The following is a 15,732-nucleotide window of genomic DNA, read 5'->3' on the forward strand; positions in this document are numbered from 1 at the left end:
CTCTGAGTTCTGCCCAGCCCTCACTGTGCTGGATCACACGAGCACAGGTGTGGTGTCTGTGCCCTGTAGATGGGGAGATCACAACACCACACAAGTCTTTGGGCTCACTCCAGCAATCTTGGCAATACCAAAAATCAAATCTGGCTCCAAGCCCTCTTTCCAGTCTGCCTCAGAACTGAGTAGGGGCACACTCCTGAGAGAATCTTTTGATTCTCTCATTCTTGTTGAATCTGTGCTTCTACTGTCTGTTTAGATGAAGTGCTTCTGCAGAAGGTAACAACAGATGGTAGTAATGTAGGTCCCTTCCTTGTCTTTATGCCTAAGACAGTAGGAGAAAAAAATTAGAACAGAAATGCCTCTATAGATTGGCCAACTGCCTCATGAACCTGGTCTTTCAGGCTATTCTGCTGTTCAGGGAAAAGAGAATCTTATACCAGCCCCATCTATCTCCACTTTGCCGTGTGCTACATGCAGACACCCAAATCCAGGTGACAGGCCCTCTTCTCTGGGATGCCTCCTGGCCTAGGTGAGAGCTGAGCTGGGCAGCTCTGTGCTCTCACTGCATCTTTCCTGAGGAGCAGGTGTTTCTGGGAACACTGCTTGGTGAGGGACTATCCTCTGTGCTTAAAAGCAATCTGGCTTTTGAGAGCCTGGTGATGTTTCCAGCCCTCGGGTTCACCTCAGGTCAAAGCAATCTAACATGCCCTAAAAGTACTGCTGGACAGCCCTTAATCACTTTATATTGTCTGGGCAGTGGTGAGTAAATTCATTATTTACAGGGGAGGCGGGCGTGCGTCACTGGAGCCAGCACTAATGGTTTACCATGTGTGCTCAGGCAACTCAGATGAGGTGACTTTAAATGGTGGGAAGCTGGATTTCATGGATTTACATTTACCTCTGACTGGCCTTCCTCTCTGTTGGATCAGGATTTTTCACATGCACTTCTCTCCTTTAGAAGAGAGAGTGGGATCATTAAGTATTCCTAGACTGCAGAGACTCTGCCACCTGAGTTCCATCCAGCAAAGCTCAGAGTGGTTTCTGAAATCCTTGAAGATGAAAAGATGTTGCATGCAATTTCCACTTTCCAGTGGAAGAGGACCTACATGTAAATAAGAAACAGGCCAACTATTGAGAGCTCCTTTCTGGTGGGAAATGAATCAGGAGTTTCATTTCTATATAATAGGGAGGAGAAGCTGAAGCTCAGGGCAATTTCTTTGCAGAATCTCCTAGTCTGCAGCAGAGCTGGGGTCAGTGCCAGGAGGCCTGACACTGCCAGGCCAGTCTCTCCCAAAAGTGAAGATACCACCGGACCTTTGAATGACTCAGATTTCAAGGAACTGGTCCAACTCAAGGCTAATTTCCAAATTAGATGAAGTTGCTTGGAGCCTTGCCCACTGGAAAGACAAGTGGGGCTTTGGTGATGTTGAGACAAAGCCCTTCAATGAGGAAACTATGGGTGGTAGCAAACTCTGTTCCTGCAATCCTAAAGGCAGCCAAGGATCCTGCTGTTGTGCCCAGTTCAGCTGTTGACTCTCCAGCTGCCCCCATGCCCCTGAGGGCTGTTAGCCATGGGGAGAGGAGCAGCTGGCTGCACTCTGAAATGTCTGAGCTTTCCCAAGATACTCATTGTCTGTCTGCAGCACCAGCCTCCACCCTACTTGCTCACTCAACCGTGGCTGATGTGTCTTTAATTAAAGAAGAGGAACAATTTGAGATTTCATTTTCCTTCCTCAACTGAATTTTCTATTTTCATCACATTTTGTGAGGTCCCCTCACCTTACTTTTATCTAGTCGTTTTGCTGGGGGACCTTTAGTTTGTGGTGTATCTTCTCTAATATAAGGAAGAAACAGGAGAAAAACAGATTGTTTTGGGCCAGGGAATTAAGATCCTGGGTCAGATGGCTGCTACGGTCATTAACATATTTACATTTTTGCTTAAGAGCCTGGTTGAGGATCAAGGGAGTTAAGGGTGATTGTCATTGAAATGCGGATGAAACCTTGCATGAAATTGCCGTTAGTGTCCCATTGTCTGGGGGCACGAGGGGGGGCAAACGGCTTCCTCGTCCCTGATCACTTGCCTGCCCGAGACCCTGGACAGGCAGAAGGAGCTGTGCTGAGGGAAGGCTCTGTGGTGCCTGTGCTGTGGGAGCTTTGCTCCCCGTGGGGCTGGAGCAGGCTCAGCACGGCCCTGCTGCTGCCTGCAGGCACTGCCTGTCCCCGGGTGAGACCCTGATGCTCGGCTGGGCTTGTGGGACAATTGGCCCCGGAGGAGATCGCCATGGATAAATGCATGAAGCGCCTAGCAAAGGTCAGTTTTCTCTTGTATAATTGATGGAGCTGAGTGTTTTGAGTCTGCTGTCACACGTTTTTGCACTGGTGCAGCGTCACCTGGACTGCTGTGTGTACTTTTGGGCATGATATTATGAAAAAGACATGAAACTGTTAAAAAGTGTCCAAAGGGGGCCATGAGGATGATGCAGGGTCTTGAGGGGAAGCCGTGTGAGGAGTGGCTGAGGTCACTTGGTTTGTTTGGCCTGGAGGAGACTGGGGAGAGACCTCACTGTGGTCTTCAACATCCACATGTGGGGCAGGTTCTGATCTCTTTGCTCTTATGACCAGCAACAGGAGTCAAGGAGACAGCTAGAGCTGAGTCAGGGATAGGTCTAGGTTGAATATCTAAGGGTGGTTGTGCACTGGAACAGGCTCCCAGGGCTGTGGTCACAGCACCAAGCCTGTCTGAGTTCAAGAAACGTTTGGACAACACTCCTGGGCACATGATGGGATTCTTGGGCTGTCCTGCATAGGGCCAGGAGCTGGATGGAGCATGGAGGACTCGATGATCCTAATGGGTCCATTCTAACTCAGCACATACTGTGATTCTATGATTTGCCTTGTGTAGGGACACAGAATATGCAGGACCTGCTCAACCCCTTGATTTTTGTGGATAGCTGTGATATCAGAAACAGGGTTTGAAGCAGTTTGAAGTATTGGTGTGGATTTTGAGTGGTGACAGATGAAATTTTTACATGCTTTTTATAGCAAAATGTTGTACAATTAAAAATTTGTTTAAACATAAATAAGAGGACTTCTTTGCATCTGGGGCTGACAGTAAAACATTCTGCTCCAGACTGCGGAGCCTGTGCTCTGGCCCTGCTCTGAGGTATTTGAGTTCAGATGTCAGTTGATCATTGTTCATCTCTTACTCTCACATTGCTCAGATCCACTGTTTTACTTCACACTTATTTCTAATTATTATCATTAACATGGTGCCAAAAATAATTATATATAATAACATGGAAGAGGAGAAGAGACTCAATAGCCAAATTACACTACAGAAAACACCAGCTACCTTCTGCCACTGCTTTGACTTTTGTGGAGCAAGCAGCAAGACTTCAGTGAGCTGGTGCCTATTGGTGTGAGAAAGAAGCAGATTCACTTGTAGCCAGCAGACAGCTACAGCTTCAGCTGTGCCTTTGGAAGGCAGCAGCCAGTAACAACAACATCCTGAGTGACAGGATGTATCAGCTCCAGCACTGTGAGCCTGAAGTCATTAGTGTGTCCTTGTGGGCTGGGTTGAAGCTCTGAAGCCGTTGTGTAATTTCTGTTCTTGGTTACAAAATGCTTCTTTTTGGAAGGCTTGAAAGCAGAACAAAATCTGGGAAAAGTGGTTTGTGATCTCAGCAGCTCTTTTGTTCTCTGGAGGCCTGTGTGCTGCAGCTCTGTATCTCATCTGCCCTTTGAAGGAGTAGCCACATTCCCTGGGGCTGCAGCCTTTGGTCTTCCTGCAAAGTCAGTGACCACACAGCATGGGGAGAGTCCCACACCTTGGGTGCTGACCCTGGCCCTCGATGTAGAGAGGTACTTAAGCCTTCAAGGAGCAAATGGTTTTATCCTAGACAAGCTAGGTTCTGACATTTTAAATATCAAGATACAGTTAAAGTGGTGCAGTTAAGTAAGATGTTGGTTAAGTCAAATATTTTTGAGAAACAGGGATGAACAGAGCAGCATCTATGGGGCTGCAGGTCTTAGATCCATTCACTGAATGACTCATCTCACAGCTCCTACAAATTCCCCTTGAGAAAGGTCACCCCAGGTATTGTGCTAATAATACTTTATTTCCTGGGTATGTGTGTCTGGGATTGTGCACCACAAACAGGCTGGCCTGAGAGTCACAGCAAGAGCCAAAACTCATCAGAGCTGAGCCTGAGTGCAGAAGCCCTGACTTTTGGGGTTGGTTTTAGAGTTTGATCTGTTAACTCAAAGCATCAGAGTGGGCCAGAGTAGAGGAGCTAAACTTCTCCAGGGATTTATATTAAGCCTTTGTTTAACAGTAAACAGCTGATGAAATCCACCTTTGGCTTTGGGTGCCATCTGTCAGGGAGGTACATCCAGGCCACCTCACAAGGGCAGGACAACCTTTGGCAGAGAGCAGGAGAGAGTGCCCAGCTCTGACTGTCCACAGGTCACTTGGTTTATTTTGTTTTGTGTAATCCCCAGCAGCTTCTTCACAGAGGGGCTGCTGCTTTGACCAAAGGGAGATAGTCCTACTCCAGCAAGGAGCTGTGACCTCCCCTCCTCAGGTTAGACAGCTCCTCCTCAGCCAAGCAGCTGGGGAGAGCAGAGCAGTGGGACAAAGGTGCTCAGGCCAGAAGGAGATGGAGCCAGATCCTCACACATGGGCACTACAGCTTCTAAACAAGCAGCCCATGCCTGAGGCTGCTCTGTTTTATAGCTGTTCTGCTCACTGCAGAGCCGTGCCAGCCCTGCTGCTGGCAGGCTGCATCCTCTGCCACATCCTCCTTCCTACCCCTCCCTTGCCAAGGCACTTCCCTCCACTGTGTCTGATCGAAGGCCCAGCGCCTGTTCAACTTTTGTTCTCCATTAGGAAAGAGTGAGGATTGATAGGACCTTTTTGGCTCTGCCAAGGCCTATTATGTCCCAAATGTTTCCATGAAAAGACTCCCTCCTGACCACCCTGCCCCCTGACAGCCATTCAATCCAGCCAACAAGCTTGATATCATTATCTACAAAAGGAGGCCAGCGAGCACCAGGGTCCTCACAGCCAAGTTTGGGAAATCAAAGGCAAAATCTCCCAGCAACAGAAAACTGGTAGAGATCAGACTGCACCAGGGCTAGTGCAGACTGGTCTGGCAGCTTGCAGCCACTCGTTTTCCAAGCACATCAGAAAGGTGCTCGGCGTGGTGCCAGCACTGCCGTTGTCAGGGCTGAGGCTGTGCCCTGTGAGCTGGCAGCCCCTCACAGAGTGCCCTAGAGGCCACTGGAGCAGTCATTAGTTTGGACAGCCTTGTAAAGGTGTCTCTTTTCATCAGTGGCATGTCTAGATTACCCACTTAGGCTCAGGGAAAACAGTGATGTTTTTGGTCAGAGTGGGATTCACTCCAGCTCTCACCTGGGACTTTCCTTCTAATGACTCTGGCTTACATTCTCAAAATGGTGTGTGGCTGCTTTGTCACTTTTCGTTTGACATGGTGTTCATCTGCTTTGCTTCCTGTCCAAAGATTTTCTTTCCCAACTGTCTTAAAATAGCTCTTCAGCAGTGAAAGCACTTACCATAGTGAAGGCATCTGTAGAGATGATCTGGAAAGGTGACTGTCAGAAACACTGAGCATGGAAGGGGCTTGAGGAGGGGTGGCATCTTCCTGTTGTGCAATTGTGTTAGGAAATAGTGGAGTAAAACTGTTTTCAGTGCATTTTATCTCACAAACTGCATCTCTGGTTTGCTTGATGTTCCACATAGAAAGAGATATAAAAAATAGACAAGAGAAATGATGATGCAGAGGGCAGGAAGGTGAAGGGAGCTGATGTAGCTGAAGCTTGGGTGGATGGTGATGCCTGGACTCACCCCTCTCTGCAGCAGGGTGCTTTCCAGTCCTTCTTTTGTGATTGCAGGGCAGTGTCACCAAAGCCTAGAGCAGCCCCTGGGTCCCTGTGGGTTTGCAGTGGGTGATAATGCACAGGAGGACAGAGCTGTGTGTAACGTGGGGTTGTTAATTGTGGCACTCTCCTCTCCTCTCCCAGTTTGATCCTGACAACACTGGCTACATCAGCACGGAGAAGTTCCGCTCCCTCCTCCAGAGGCACGGCTCGGAGCTGGACCCCCACAAACTGGAGGTCCTGCTAGCCCTGGCAGACAGCAACTCTGAGGGGAGGATCTGCTACCAGGACTTCGTCAACCTGGTGAGTGCTCTGGCTGGTAGGGCCTGTCAGTCCTTGGCTCTGCTTAAAACATGGGCTGTTGAGGCACAGTGTCTCTTTCCCTCCCTTTATTAACACCAGTGTTTGCTGCATCATATTCTGCATGGACTTGCTTCAGCAAGAGTCAAATTGCTTCTGATTTTTCCAGGGAAACAAATTTGCATGGGAAGGAACTGTGGGAACTGTAGTAATATCATGAAGGAATGACTGCTGCTACTTTGGAAGTTTTTGCTCTCAGTATCATTTGCTAGCTGCTATAATGAGCCATTTGTTTGCATGCAGAGGTCTGTCAGTCTGGATGTCTCCTGTTTTATCTAGAGATTTCACCACTTCCAGACAAAAATATGTAGATAACATGTTGACATGCTGGGTGGAGTCATATTGCACTGCTGTAGGCATCAACAGCAACAGGGATAAATTGTTTCTAGGTCATGTTCATTTTATGCCAGGTGAGGTGTCTCAGAGTGCATGAGTCATGATCTGGATGCCTCTCTATCTCTACTAATGAGTCAATTAGTGAAGGGATTGCTCTGTTTCTTGTCAAGGCAGTTTGTTGAGTCAACACAATTGCAGACATGTGTTGTCAGGTGCCCAGGATGGCTTAGAAATGTTGTTTGCAATGTATCTTGGACACTGGCCATTCAGAGGCTTTGCCTTGTTCTTACTCTGTCATTGAACACCGGAATCCCAGATTTAGTGCATTATTAATATAAGCCTGGGTGACAGAGTCAAAGAGGAATGGAAGTTGGTGACATCTCTGAGGTTTCTGTGGCAAGCTGGATGTGTCCTTGTTGCTGAGCACAGTAATTTGTATCTCTGTGTGTTCTGCAGACAACGAGGGATTTGATCCCTTCATTTGTCATGGTCACTCATGCACATGTTCTTGGTTTAGAAAGAGTCTTGCATATGTCCTGTTTTCACATTTATCAGAGAAGTATGATAACATGGCCCAGCTATCAAGGACCCAGGTCATGACCTCCATCAGGCTGTGGGCAAGGTGAAGTGACTTTATTGGAATGACATAAACCTGCTGTATCTAACCAGGCAGTCTTGTAAGCCCCTTGCCCATGTCTAGGGGCACAGCAGAATAAATGCAGCAACTCTTAAACAGATTACACAGTGTGAGGTTTTCCTCAGCTCCAGCATAACAAACAGTGTGGTCCTCAGTGCTCAGCAGAGTATTTATAGTAACAGCTGCTTGTTCCACAGTTGGGGATATTCAAAGTACTGTGCAAGCATTCACTAATTGGGCTGCACAACACTTAGGTAGCAGGAAGAGGCATCATCGAATTTCTTTTACAGAAATGATGGCCTAGGGCCAGCCAACACATTGGCAACAGGCTCAGGAATAGAACTGGGCTTTTTTCTCTCTCCTTGCTCCACAGGGCTCAGGAGCAGCACACACTAATGAGAGGTAGGTGGGAGCTGAAATGCTTGGACATTCTTCTCCTTTGGGAATAGGTGGCTGTGCCAGCTCACACCTAGGTGATGTGGTTTTTGCAAAACAGCAAATTTCTTTCACTGCTATTGAATGACTCCTATGAAGAAGCCATTGATTTTCCTGTCACCAGCCCCTCTATCCTTGTCTGCATTTTTTGCACTTTCTAATCAATAGGCAATGCAAATGCCAAAACATTAAACTACTCACAAATGACATCTCTTTTCTCACTTCTCCTCTAGTTTCTATTGATTTCCAGCATCCAAACTTTTTTTTAGGGCTCCTTCTGAACTTTCTTTTGAACTTCCTGATAGAAAGAAGCAGCACAGTTGATACAGAACCACTGTGAAATTAGGGATTTCCTTCACCTCCTAGCTGTCAACCCTTGGTGTGGTGGTGTTTAGGTGCATGTTTGTGCTTGATGATCATTAGCCCTCTCTGCTTTATGCTCAGGTTAATTTGTCTGTTTCAGTAGCTTAGCAAGAACTGATCTGCTGCCAAAAATGATGTTGCTGGGTGTGGGGATGGAAAGGCTGACCTTTTACTAAACCAGAAGCTTTACAAGCAAGGCTCTCTGTAATGTATGGTTTTCCTTTTCTCCAGCATCATTATGAGCAGCAAGATCTCTGCCTGCTCTCTCAGGCACTGTGATCCCCAGCTAAAGGACTGCTATTGAGCAAAGCTTTGTTATCCTCCGATGTCCAAAATGTTTTGTGAACTTCTAGATACATCAAAAATGTAATTATAGGACTTCTCACCTTAATAGCAACATCCACACGTATGCCTGCTCTCAGCAACGCAACTTAAATTTATGAAATTGCTAAGTTTTAAAATATGAGACTAGACCCCAGAAAGCACTCGGGAAATAAATTGAGAAATGAATAAATTCAAGGAAGATGAAAACTCCTGGTGTGATCTGCAAACAGAAAAGGCTCAAAAAGATAAGATAGGCAGCTCATTGGAAATTACTTCTCCTCTGTGTGTATGAAATTCAGCTCATGTAGTTGTAAAACACAATGCTGCAATCATATCCATTTCTGTTTCTGCACTGTGGTTTGTAGTAATGGCAGAAAGCAGTTTCAGATGGGATTTCTTATGCTGTGTCTGAGACAGTGCAGAGTAACAAAAGTGTTTCCTGTACAAGTGGAGACATCTTGTGCATCTCTGCTCTCTGGTTGCTTTGCAGCATTATGAAAAGAGATGCACAGAGAAAATTCTGGCTGTGAACAGCATGGGCCACAGAAGGAGATAGTGAACCAAGGTGTTTAACTAACTTTGCTACTTTCAGAGAAGAGACAAGCCAGGAGTTAATTATACTTGAGATATTATTTGCTGGGATTCTTGCTGAACAGCAGTTGCTGTTGGCAGACCTGGATGACTTCACATAATATCCTGTGAGCTTGAGCTGTAATAGAGCTTTTGCAGTAAGTAGTAAGCTCTAAGACAGAGTTCATGTGACTTGGGAAAAACAAAACACTGCTGCTTCCAACAGAAATGTTTAGCTGTGGCTTTGTAGTAACTTGAAGTTGATGTAATATCTCAGTAATGAGCAAAATATATTAACTAATTAAATGCACATCCTTTATTTTCCAGATCAAGAATCACTACCTGCTTTGCTTTCCCTGGCCTTGCTGGCTTCTAGGGACAGGCTAATGCTACCTCATTTTTAGTGTGAACAGGGCACATCTTTGAAGCACTGTGTAACAATGCTATTTGGACCACAATGTTAGTCTTGTCCTGCAAGCAATGTTCTTTCAAGTAACCTTGCAATTTGAAAGTGTTTTACCTTTTCTATTGGAAGTGCTGGAAGGCCTAAGCCTGGCACATTTAATAGGAATCAGGCAAAACCTTGAGCAGGGATAATTTATTTTGTCTCTCCTGCGTCTTTCTTTGAATCCCTTGAGTAAACCACTGCTCGGTCAGCCAGATCAGAATGTTGGTATTTGGTATTCAGGTTTTTTTCCCTTTGATACTGTTTGGGAAAGTGCTACCAGGTTGGCTCAGAGGATGTGAACATCTGTGACAGATGAACTTAATGCTGAGATATGCATTTTGGGGAAAGCTGTCTCTACCCACATTAGCATTTTGTAGAAGTGTGGGCAGAGGGAAGGAAATAAATGTGAATCTTGAAAGCAAAATTGATTGGAGAGGTTGCATTTGTAAGTAAAGTGGGTTATAAAACTGGAGCTGGCAGAGGCTTTTAAAAAGCTTGTGCTAACTTCTGATTTAATGTTCTGTGTCTTGGAGGATCAGAGCTGGAGAGCTGAATGCATTGCCTGTCACAGAGCTGCCTGTGTTAAAAATAGCTCGAGACCAGTCTCAAAGATGCCAATAGGTAATCGGCAGAAATCTGTGTTTTCCAAACCTTCTGAGTGAGGCTGAATAAAACCATAAAAGGGTACTGTGCTCCACACAAGCCCTGAAATTGGAGATGGGGGAAATACTACATGACTTGGCTATTGATTATCTGAGGTAGCCACAGTACTACAGATTTCCAAGGAAGACAGAGAAATTGGTCTGCCAGTGGGGATGGACAACTTCCTTTGCAAGCTGCAGATTATCCCAGAGTAATTTTGGAGTGCCATGTGTGCTAAACAAAGGCAGGGCTTTGTACTTCATCAAAGTTTGTCACTGTTCTACTCTTGCCATCCTAAATGTTGGCATTTTCAGTGTTGAAGACAGGTTCAGATCTAAATAGGAAAAAATGTTCCATTTGCATAGAGGTATCAAACCCAGCTCTTGAGCAGAGCTCCAGCCCTAAGCCTTGGTTTGTTTTGGTAGGGTGATGCCAAAGGGCAGAGATGGCACCACCTGGGTACCAGTCAGCTCAGCCTGGCTCTTCTGCAAGGGAAATTTCTTTCTCTCTGCAGAACACCATTTTGCAGGCAGGAAGGACTAAGGGAATGTGTTGTTCCCCACTGCTATCTTCTCTCTCCACATACTGTTTGTTGAACCCATCTGCTTGCAGCTTTAATATCACAGTCATTAAAGAAGTCCTAGATCAATTGCATGAAGAGAAGTGGGGTGAGCTGCCCTGGGCTCCTGGAGCCATGATTATGTGCAGGCCAACAATGGGCCTAGTGTTCTTTCAGCTGATGATTAAATACTTGACTCATAAATACCAATATTATGTAATTCCAAAATCCAGTCAGCAAATTGTGACCATATGTGAGATTCTGTTTGGGAAGATTTGAGTCTTCCAAAGTCAGTCTGAGGAACAAAATAGACTTCTCATCAAGAATTGGTGAGAGCAGCAATACTGATTTAATCCTCTGTCTCTCCTCATGCCCATCTCCTCCTAGCTTGATCCAAAGACCATGTGAGTAGGGCCAGGATTGCTGTGTTTGCTTGAGCCCTGGCAGTCAGCTGTGCTGTCTCTTTGGAGATCATCTCCTCTTGGTGCTGTGGGCAATGCATGCAGGTGGGGACCAGCAGGATGCCTCCTTCCTGAGAGGTCTGATTTTAACAAGGGCTCAGTACATACACTCATCCACATCTTGAGGGATTGTGGGGGCTTTTCAGCACATCTGACACACTCCTGACACTGTGTCCCTGCCTTATTGGGGTGTAAAACCATGCCAAGACTGCAGCATGTAGAGGGAACCTGGACCTTCTCTCCATATCCTTTGCTCTAAAGAGGGTCTGGCAAATGTTTTCCTGTCCCTTCCATGTTAGCTTCTGTGTGGGCTGTGAAATGTCCTGTGATTTATCTTCGTCTCTGGAAAAAGGAAGGCAGAGCTTTCTGCTGAACAGTAGTCCAGTTTCCCATCCTCACAAGAGCCAGTGGAGGCTTTGGTCATCTGAACTATGACTTACAGTGATCCTGCAATATTTTGCTCGTAAAACTAAGAAGACCTTTCCCTGTTTTGTTTTTAGTATATTGAGGAACATCTTCAGAAATGTCATGGTGATGAATTTGCAGTGCCCTGGCTGTTTTCTGGGCTCCATGGGCAGCACAAGCATTATTGCAGAGAGGACACTGGACTGATCGGGCTGTGCTGAGTTCAGATGACTGAACTGAGCCAGTTCCTTGTAACAGTAGCAGATGAGTTCAGGGTGCCTCCGTAGGATCCTCTGCTCAACAGATGCAAAGAAATCTTTGATATGATCCTAACCATGGACAGAGCAGCCTTTGGAGTTTCCTGCCCGTCTCCCTTGGCAATCTCTGCACTGATGAGGTGATCATCTCCTGAGGGTGGCCAGCACTTCTTGATGCTGAAATGATGATTTTCCTTGACTCTGGAAATTATTATCTTTTCCAAAGAAGTGCTGCAACAGGGAAAAGCACTGACTGTTTTGTGGTAGGCAGGAAATCCCATTTATCACTGTAATTGGAATAAGCAGATCAGCAGCTCCAGTCAACTGTCTGGCGTCTTCAGGCAATTTTATAGTTTCAGTCTGAATTTATTCCTGTCCATAAGAGGGGCAAAGCCAGAGAGAAAAGAATGAACTTTGTAAGGGAGCACATGCAGAACATCTCTAAAAGGCTGGTCTGAACTAACCTGGAATTAAGCTTTCTTCTGTGGACACAGAGAGGTCATTAAGTGGCTAAAAGTATCTTTGAAACAGAGGTACATCTCTTACCTAGCAAAAGGCATTTCACACATGCTAAGGAAAGCCTTGTACCTGTTGGATGTTTCTCTATGAAAATATTATCCTTCAGTATGAACAGGCTTTCTTAATGCAACAGAGGACCACAACAATTTTTCCCCCCTCATCTTCCCCAGTTTTAGATACAGGCCTTTGGATGATAGACATGAGAAGACTGAGAGAGAGACCTTGTGGACATTTTTTTTTCTTCTTTGTTTTTCTGCTTTTTTTACAAGAAATGTTCTTTTTTTTTAAAGTGTTTTCTAAATCAACAAAGGAAAGAGAGAGCAAAGGAGAAATACCACAATGGGGAGAGTTGTTAGGGTAAAACATCTTCTGGCTGAAACAACTCAAAGAGAACAACAACAAAAAATTTTTCCTCAGTTTAAAAAAAGTATAAGAACATCAACTGATGGTCAGTGCTCCTCTGTGTTGGAGGGACAGGCTACAAATGAATGCTAAGGAGGGATGGGCAGAGCAGGTCGCAGTGCCATCACCTCAGATGGCCCCTTGCCTTCCTCCAGTGATTAACAGGAGGTGACTCCCTGCAGTGATTACTGTATTTAAGCAGCTTGGTCCAGCTTGGAGCAATTCCCTGACTGCCTGGGCACTGAGAACACAAGCTCTGGGCTTTGCTGGCTTTGGGATATCAGCTGAAACCAGCATGATCCAAGACAACTGCTGCTGAGTGTCTTCTCTCCCGTGGTTCTGGGAGGCTGGATGTGCTGGTGGTTTGAGAGCAGTTAGCAGCTCTGTCAGAAGAAGGACCAGGCTGTCATGTTTGCTTTGCTGCCTGTTACAGTGGAAGGTCCCCCTGCTGCAGCCTGTGTGCACAGTGAGCCTTTGGAGCTCCCTGCCAAAGATTCAGCCAGTACAGACAGTGGCTCTAATGCAGCAGGTTTGTTTGACATCAGGGCTAATTAACAATTATACAAATCTTGGAGCAAGCTCTTTCAGACCTGGTTTGTTCCTCCACCCCCAGAAGGCTAAGCATAAGATTCCATCTGCCTAATTTGCAAATGCAATTGCTTTAATTATGCATCCAAACTGGTAAAGTGTATACTCAGAAAGATAGCTAAATCTATGCATGTAAGGTGATAATGCATATACAAATTAGCTGTAAGCCTGTGCCATCTCAGAGCCTGCCCCCACTGAGGATAACTTATAAAAGAAGCCTTGTAAAGACTTGCAGGCTTACAGGAGCTAAGACAGCTTGTACAGGCGATTAATTTGTTGTTTGTTGCTGTTGCTCAGGCAGTTTTGTTTTACACAAAGAGATCATTTTCTTTGCCCAGAGTTAACTCCTGCCCCAAGGGTTAGATGTGCTGTGAAAATGCCTGCTGCTACATTTGAGAAATTTCCTGGCCTGAGACTGCAGGGAAGTTTGATAGAGCAGGAGGAGCAGAGGAAAGGAGGGCACAGGAATATGGATTGTGATAACTGATGGTGAAGAAAGTGCATGGAAGGCTGGAGAATGGGCCATAGAGCTCAGCCAGGTGCATCAGCAGCCTCCACTCTGCCTTGCCAGATTTCTGCCCTGACCTCATTTGTTGACATCATAAAGGTAGACTGTGGTACTCGTTTTCCTTGCACCCCAAGTTTTCAGTGCACCCTGTCATTGTCCCAAGACTTGGTTCCTAAAGCTCAGCCTGGTGGTGCTTTCCTGCCTGCCTGGATCTGGTGCTGCCAAACTGGCACTGTTCTCCCTGATGACTGTGCCAGGCCTTGCTTTGTACTCACGGTTTCTTCTGTTCCCTTTTACCAGATGAGCAACAAAAGGTCGAACAGTTTCCGCCAGGCCATCCTGCAGGGGAACAGGAGGCTGTGCAGCAAGGCCCTGCTGGAGGAGACGGGGCTGAGCCTCTCGCAGAGGCTGATCCGGCACGTGGCCTACGAGACCCTCCCGCGGGAGATCGACCGCAAGTGGTACTACGACAGCTACACCTGCTGCCCCCCGCCCTGGTTCATGATCACCATCACCATTGTGGAGGCAAGTACCTCCCTGGGAGCCTCCCCACACTGCCAAAGGCTCTGCTGGGACACAGTCAGGGTTGGACAGGTGGAGACATGATATTTTCTGAAAAATCCTTTCCTGAGGATTTTTTCTCCTGAGAAGCTGAGAGGCCTCAGGAATAAAATGTAAACAATGATTATCTGCTGCTATAGAATACAACAAGTAAATCAGTAATTAGTCTCATGTGGTTGTTTCTAATTAATAGCCAATCACAGTCCAGCTGTCCCGACTGTCTCGGTCAGTCACAAGCCTTTGTTATCATTCTTTTTCTATTCTTAGCTAGCCTTCTGCTGAAATCCTTTCTTCTATTCTTTTAATATAGTTTTAGTATAATATATATCATAAAATAATAAATCAAGCCTTCTGAAACATGGAGTCAACATTTTCGTCTCTTCCCTCATCCTAAGACCCCTGCAAACACCACCACAGAGAGGGACTTGTTCAGACCTAGACAAGGACAGACATGAAGCTGGTGGCATTTTGGTTGCCTGTTGAAGTGTGTTTAGGTGGACACTGTGATCCTGTCACTGGAACAATCTGTATATGGGACTACACAGTTTGGGAAATGAGAGCAAAACTGTTTGAGGTGTGAAAACAGGACAGTTCTAGAGAAATGGATAAGTCAATGGAATTAGAAATTTCTGTACAGCTACCTCTGTTCTGTGAGTGGAGAGAAAAAGGAGGGGAGAGAACCTCTGGGTTAAATATTCTGACCTGCTCATATGTTGCCCAAATGAGATCTTTGCACATTTGCTGAGTAATGTGCTCAAGTAAATACAGAGTAGGATATGACACTGATAGTAGGGTGCTGACTGGGAGCAGGTTCCTCTGACTCAGGGGCTGGTGTGTTACAAATACAGTTATATCAATGTGTTGCAGGTTCCTCAAAACAGGGAATTTCATGCTGTGTGAAGCTGTCAAATGGGAGAAAAGTTCTTTATATATTACTTTTTCTCCATTATTTTAGCTAAAAGGTACTTGTTGGTGAGAAAAGGCATTTGGTAACCAATGAATCTCTCTGCTCTTCTAGGTTGCCTTTTTTCTTTACAATGGAGTGGTCTTAGACAGATTTGTGCTGCAAGTCAGCCACCCCTTGTACCTGAAGAATGCATTATTGTACCATCCCCAGCTTCGGGCCCAGGCTTGGAGGTACCTAACCTACATATTCATGCATGCAGGGTGAGTACTTACAAACAGTTCAGGTTCCCCAGAGAGATAGAGGAAGTGACAGAATCAGCTCAGAATTAAATTTTAAAAGCTCAATTATAAATTGTGTGTAAAAATCTGAAGATGTTGTGGGCTGGTGGGCAATGAGGTGCAAACCTTCACAGCTCTCTGAAGGGACGAGGCAATAAAAGGAACTTAGCAGATGCTGCTCTTCTCCCCAGCAGTGTTGGGACCACACTTTCTTCTTACTGTGCACTTCCTAAAACCAGGTCAAAGCCCAGTGTTCCACTAAAGGAGCTGTGCAGGT

General features: G+C 45.8%; 1 protein-coding gene across 3 annotated transcripts in view; it reads left to right on the top strand.

Annotated features, from left to right (window-relative positions):
* The window catches only part of RHBDL3 (rhomboid like 3), a 61,195-nt gene that overhangs the window by 30,489 nt on the left and 14,974 nt on the right, over positions 1-15,732 (top strand). For all 3 annotated transcript variants that reach the window (XM_054645270.2, XM_054645271.2, XM_077188415.1), the window contains 3 exons: positions 6,040-6,198; positions 14,010-14,234; positions 15,289-15,437. In XM_054645270.2, coding sequence (XP_054501245.1) covers positions 6,040-6,198; positions 14,010-14,234; positions 15,289-15,437 — 533 coding nt within the window. The remainder of the gene's footprint in view (positions 1-6,039; positions 6,199-14,009; positions 14,235-15,288; positions 15,438-15,732) is intronic.

This window comes from Agelaius phoeniceus, chromosome 19, assembly GCF_051311805.1.
Source record: "Agelaius phoeniceus isolate bAgePho1 chromosome 19, bAgePho1.hap1, whole genome shotgun sequence".
Classification (NCBI taxonomy): domain Eukaryota; kingdom Metazoa; phylum Chordata; class Aves; order Passeriformes; family Icteridae; genus Agelaius; species Agelaius phoeniceus.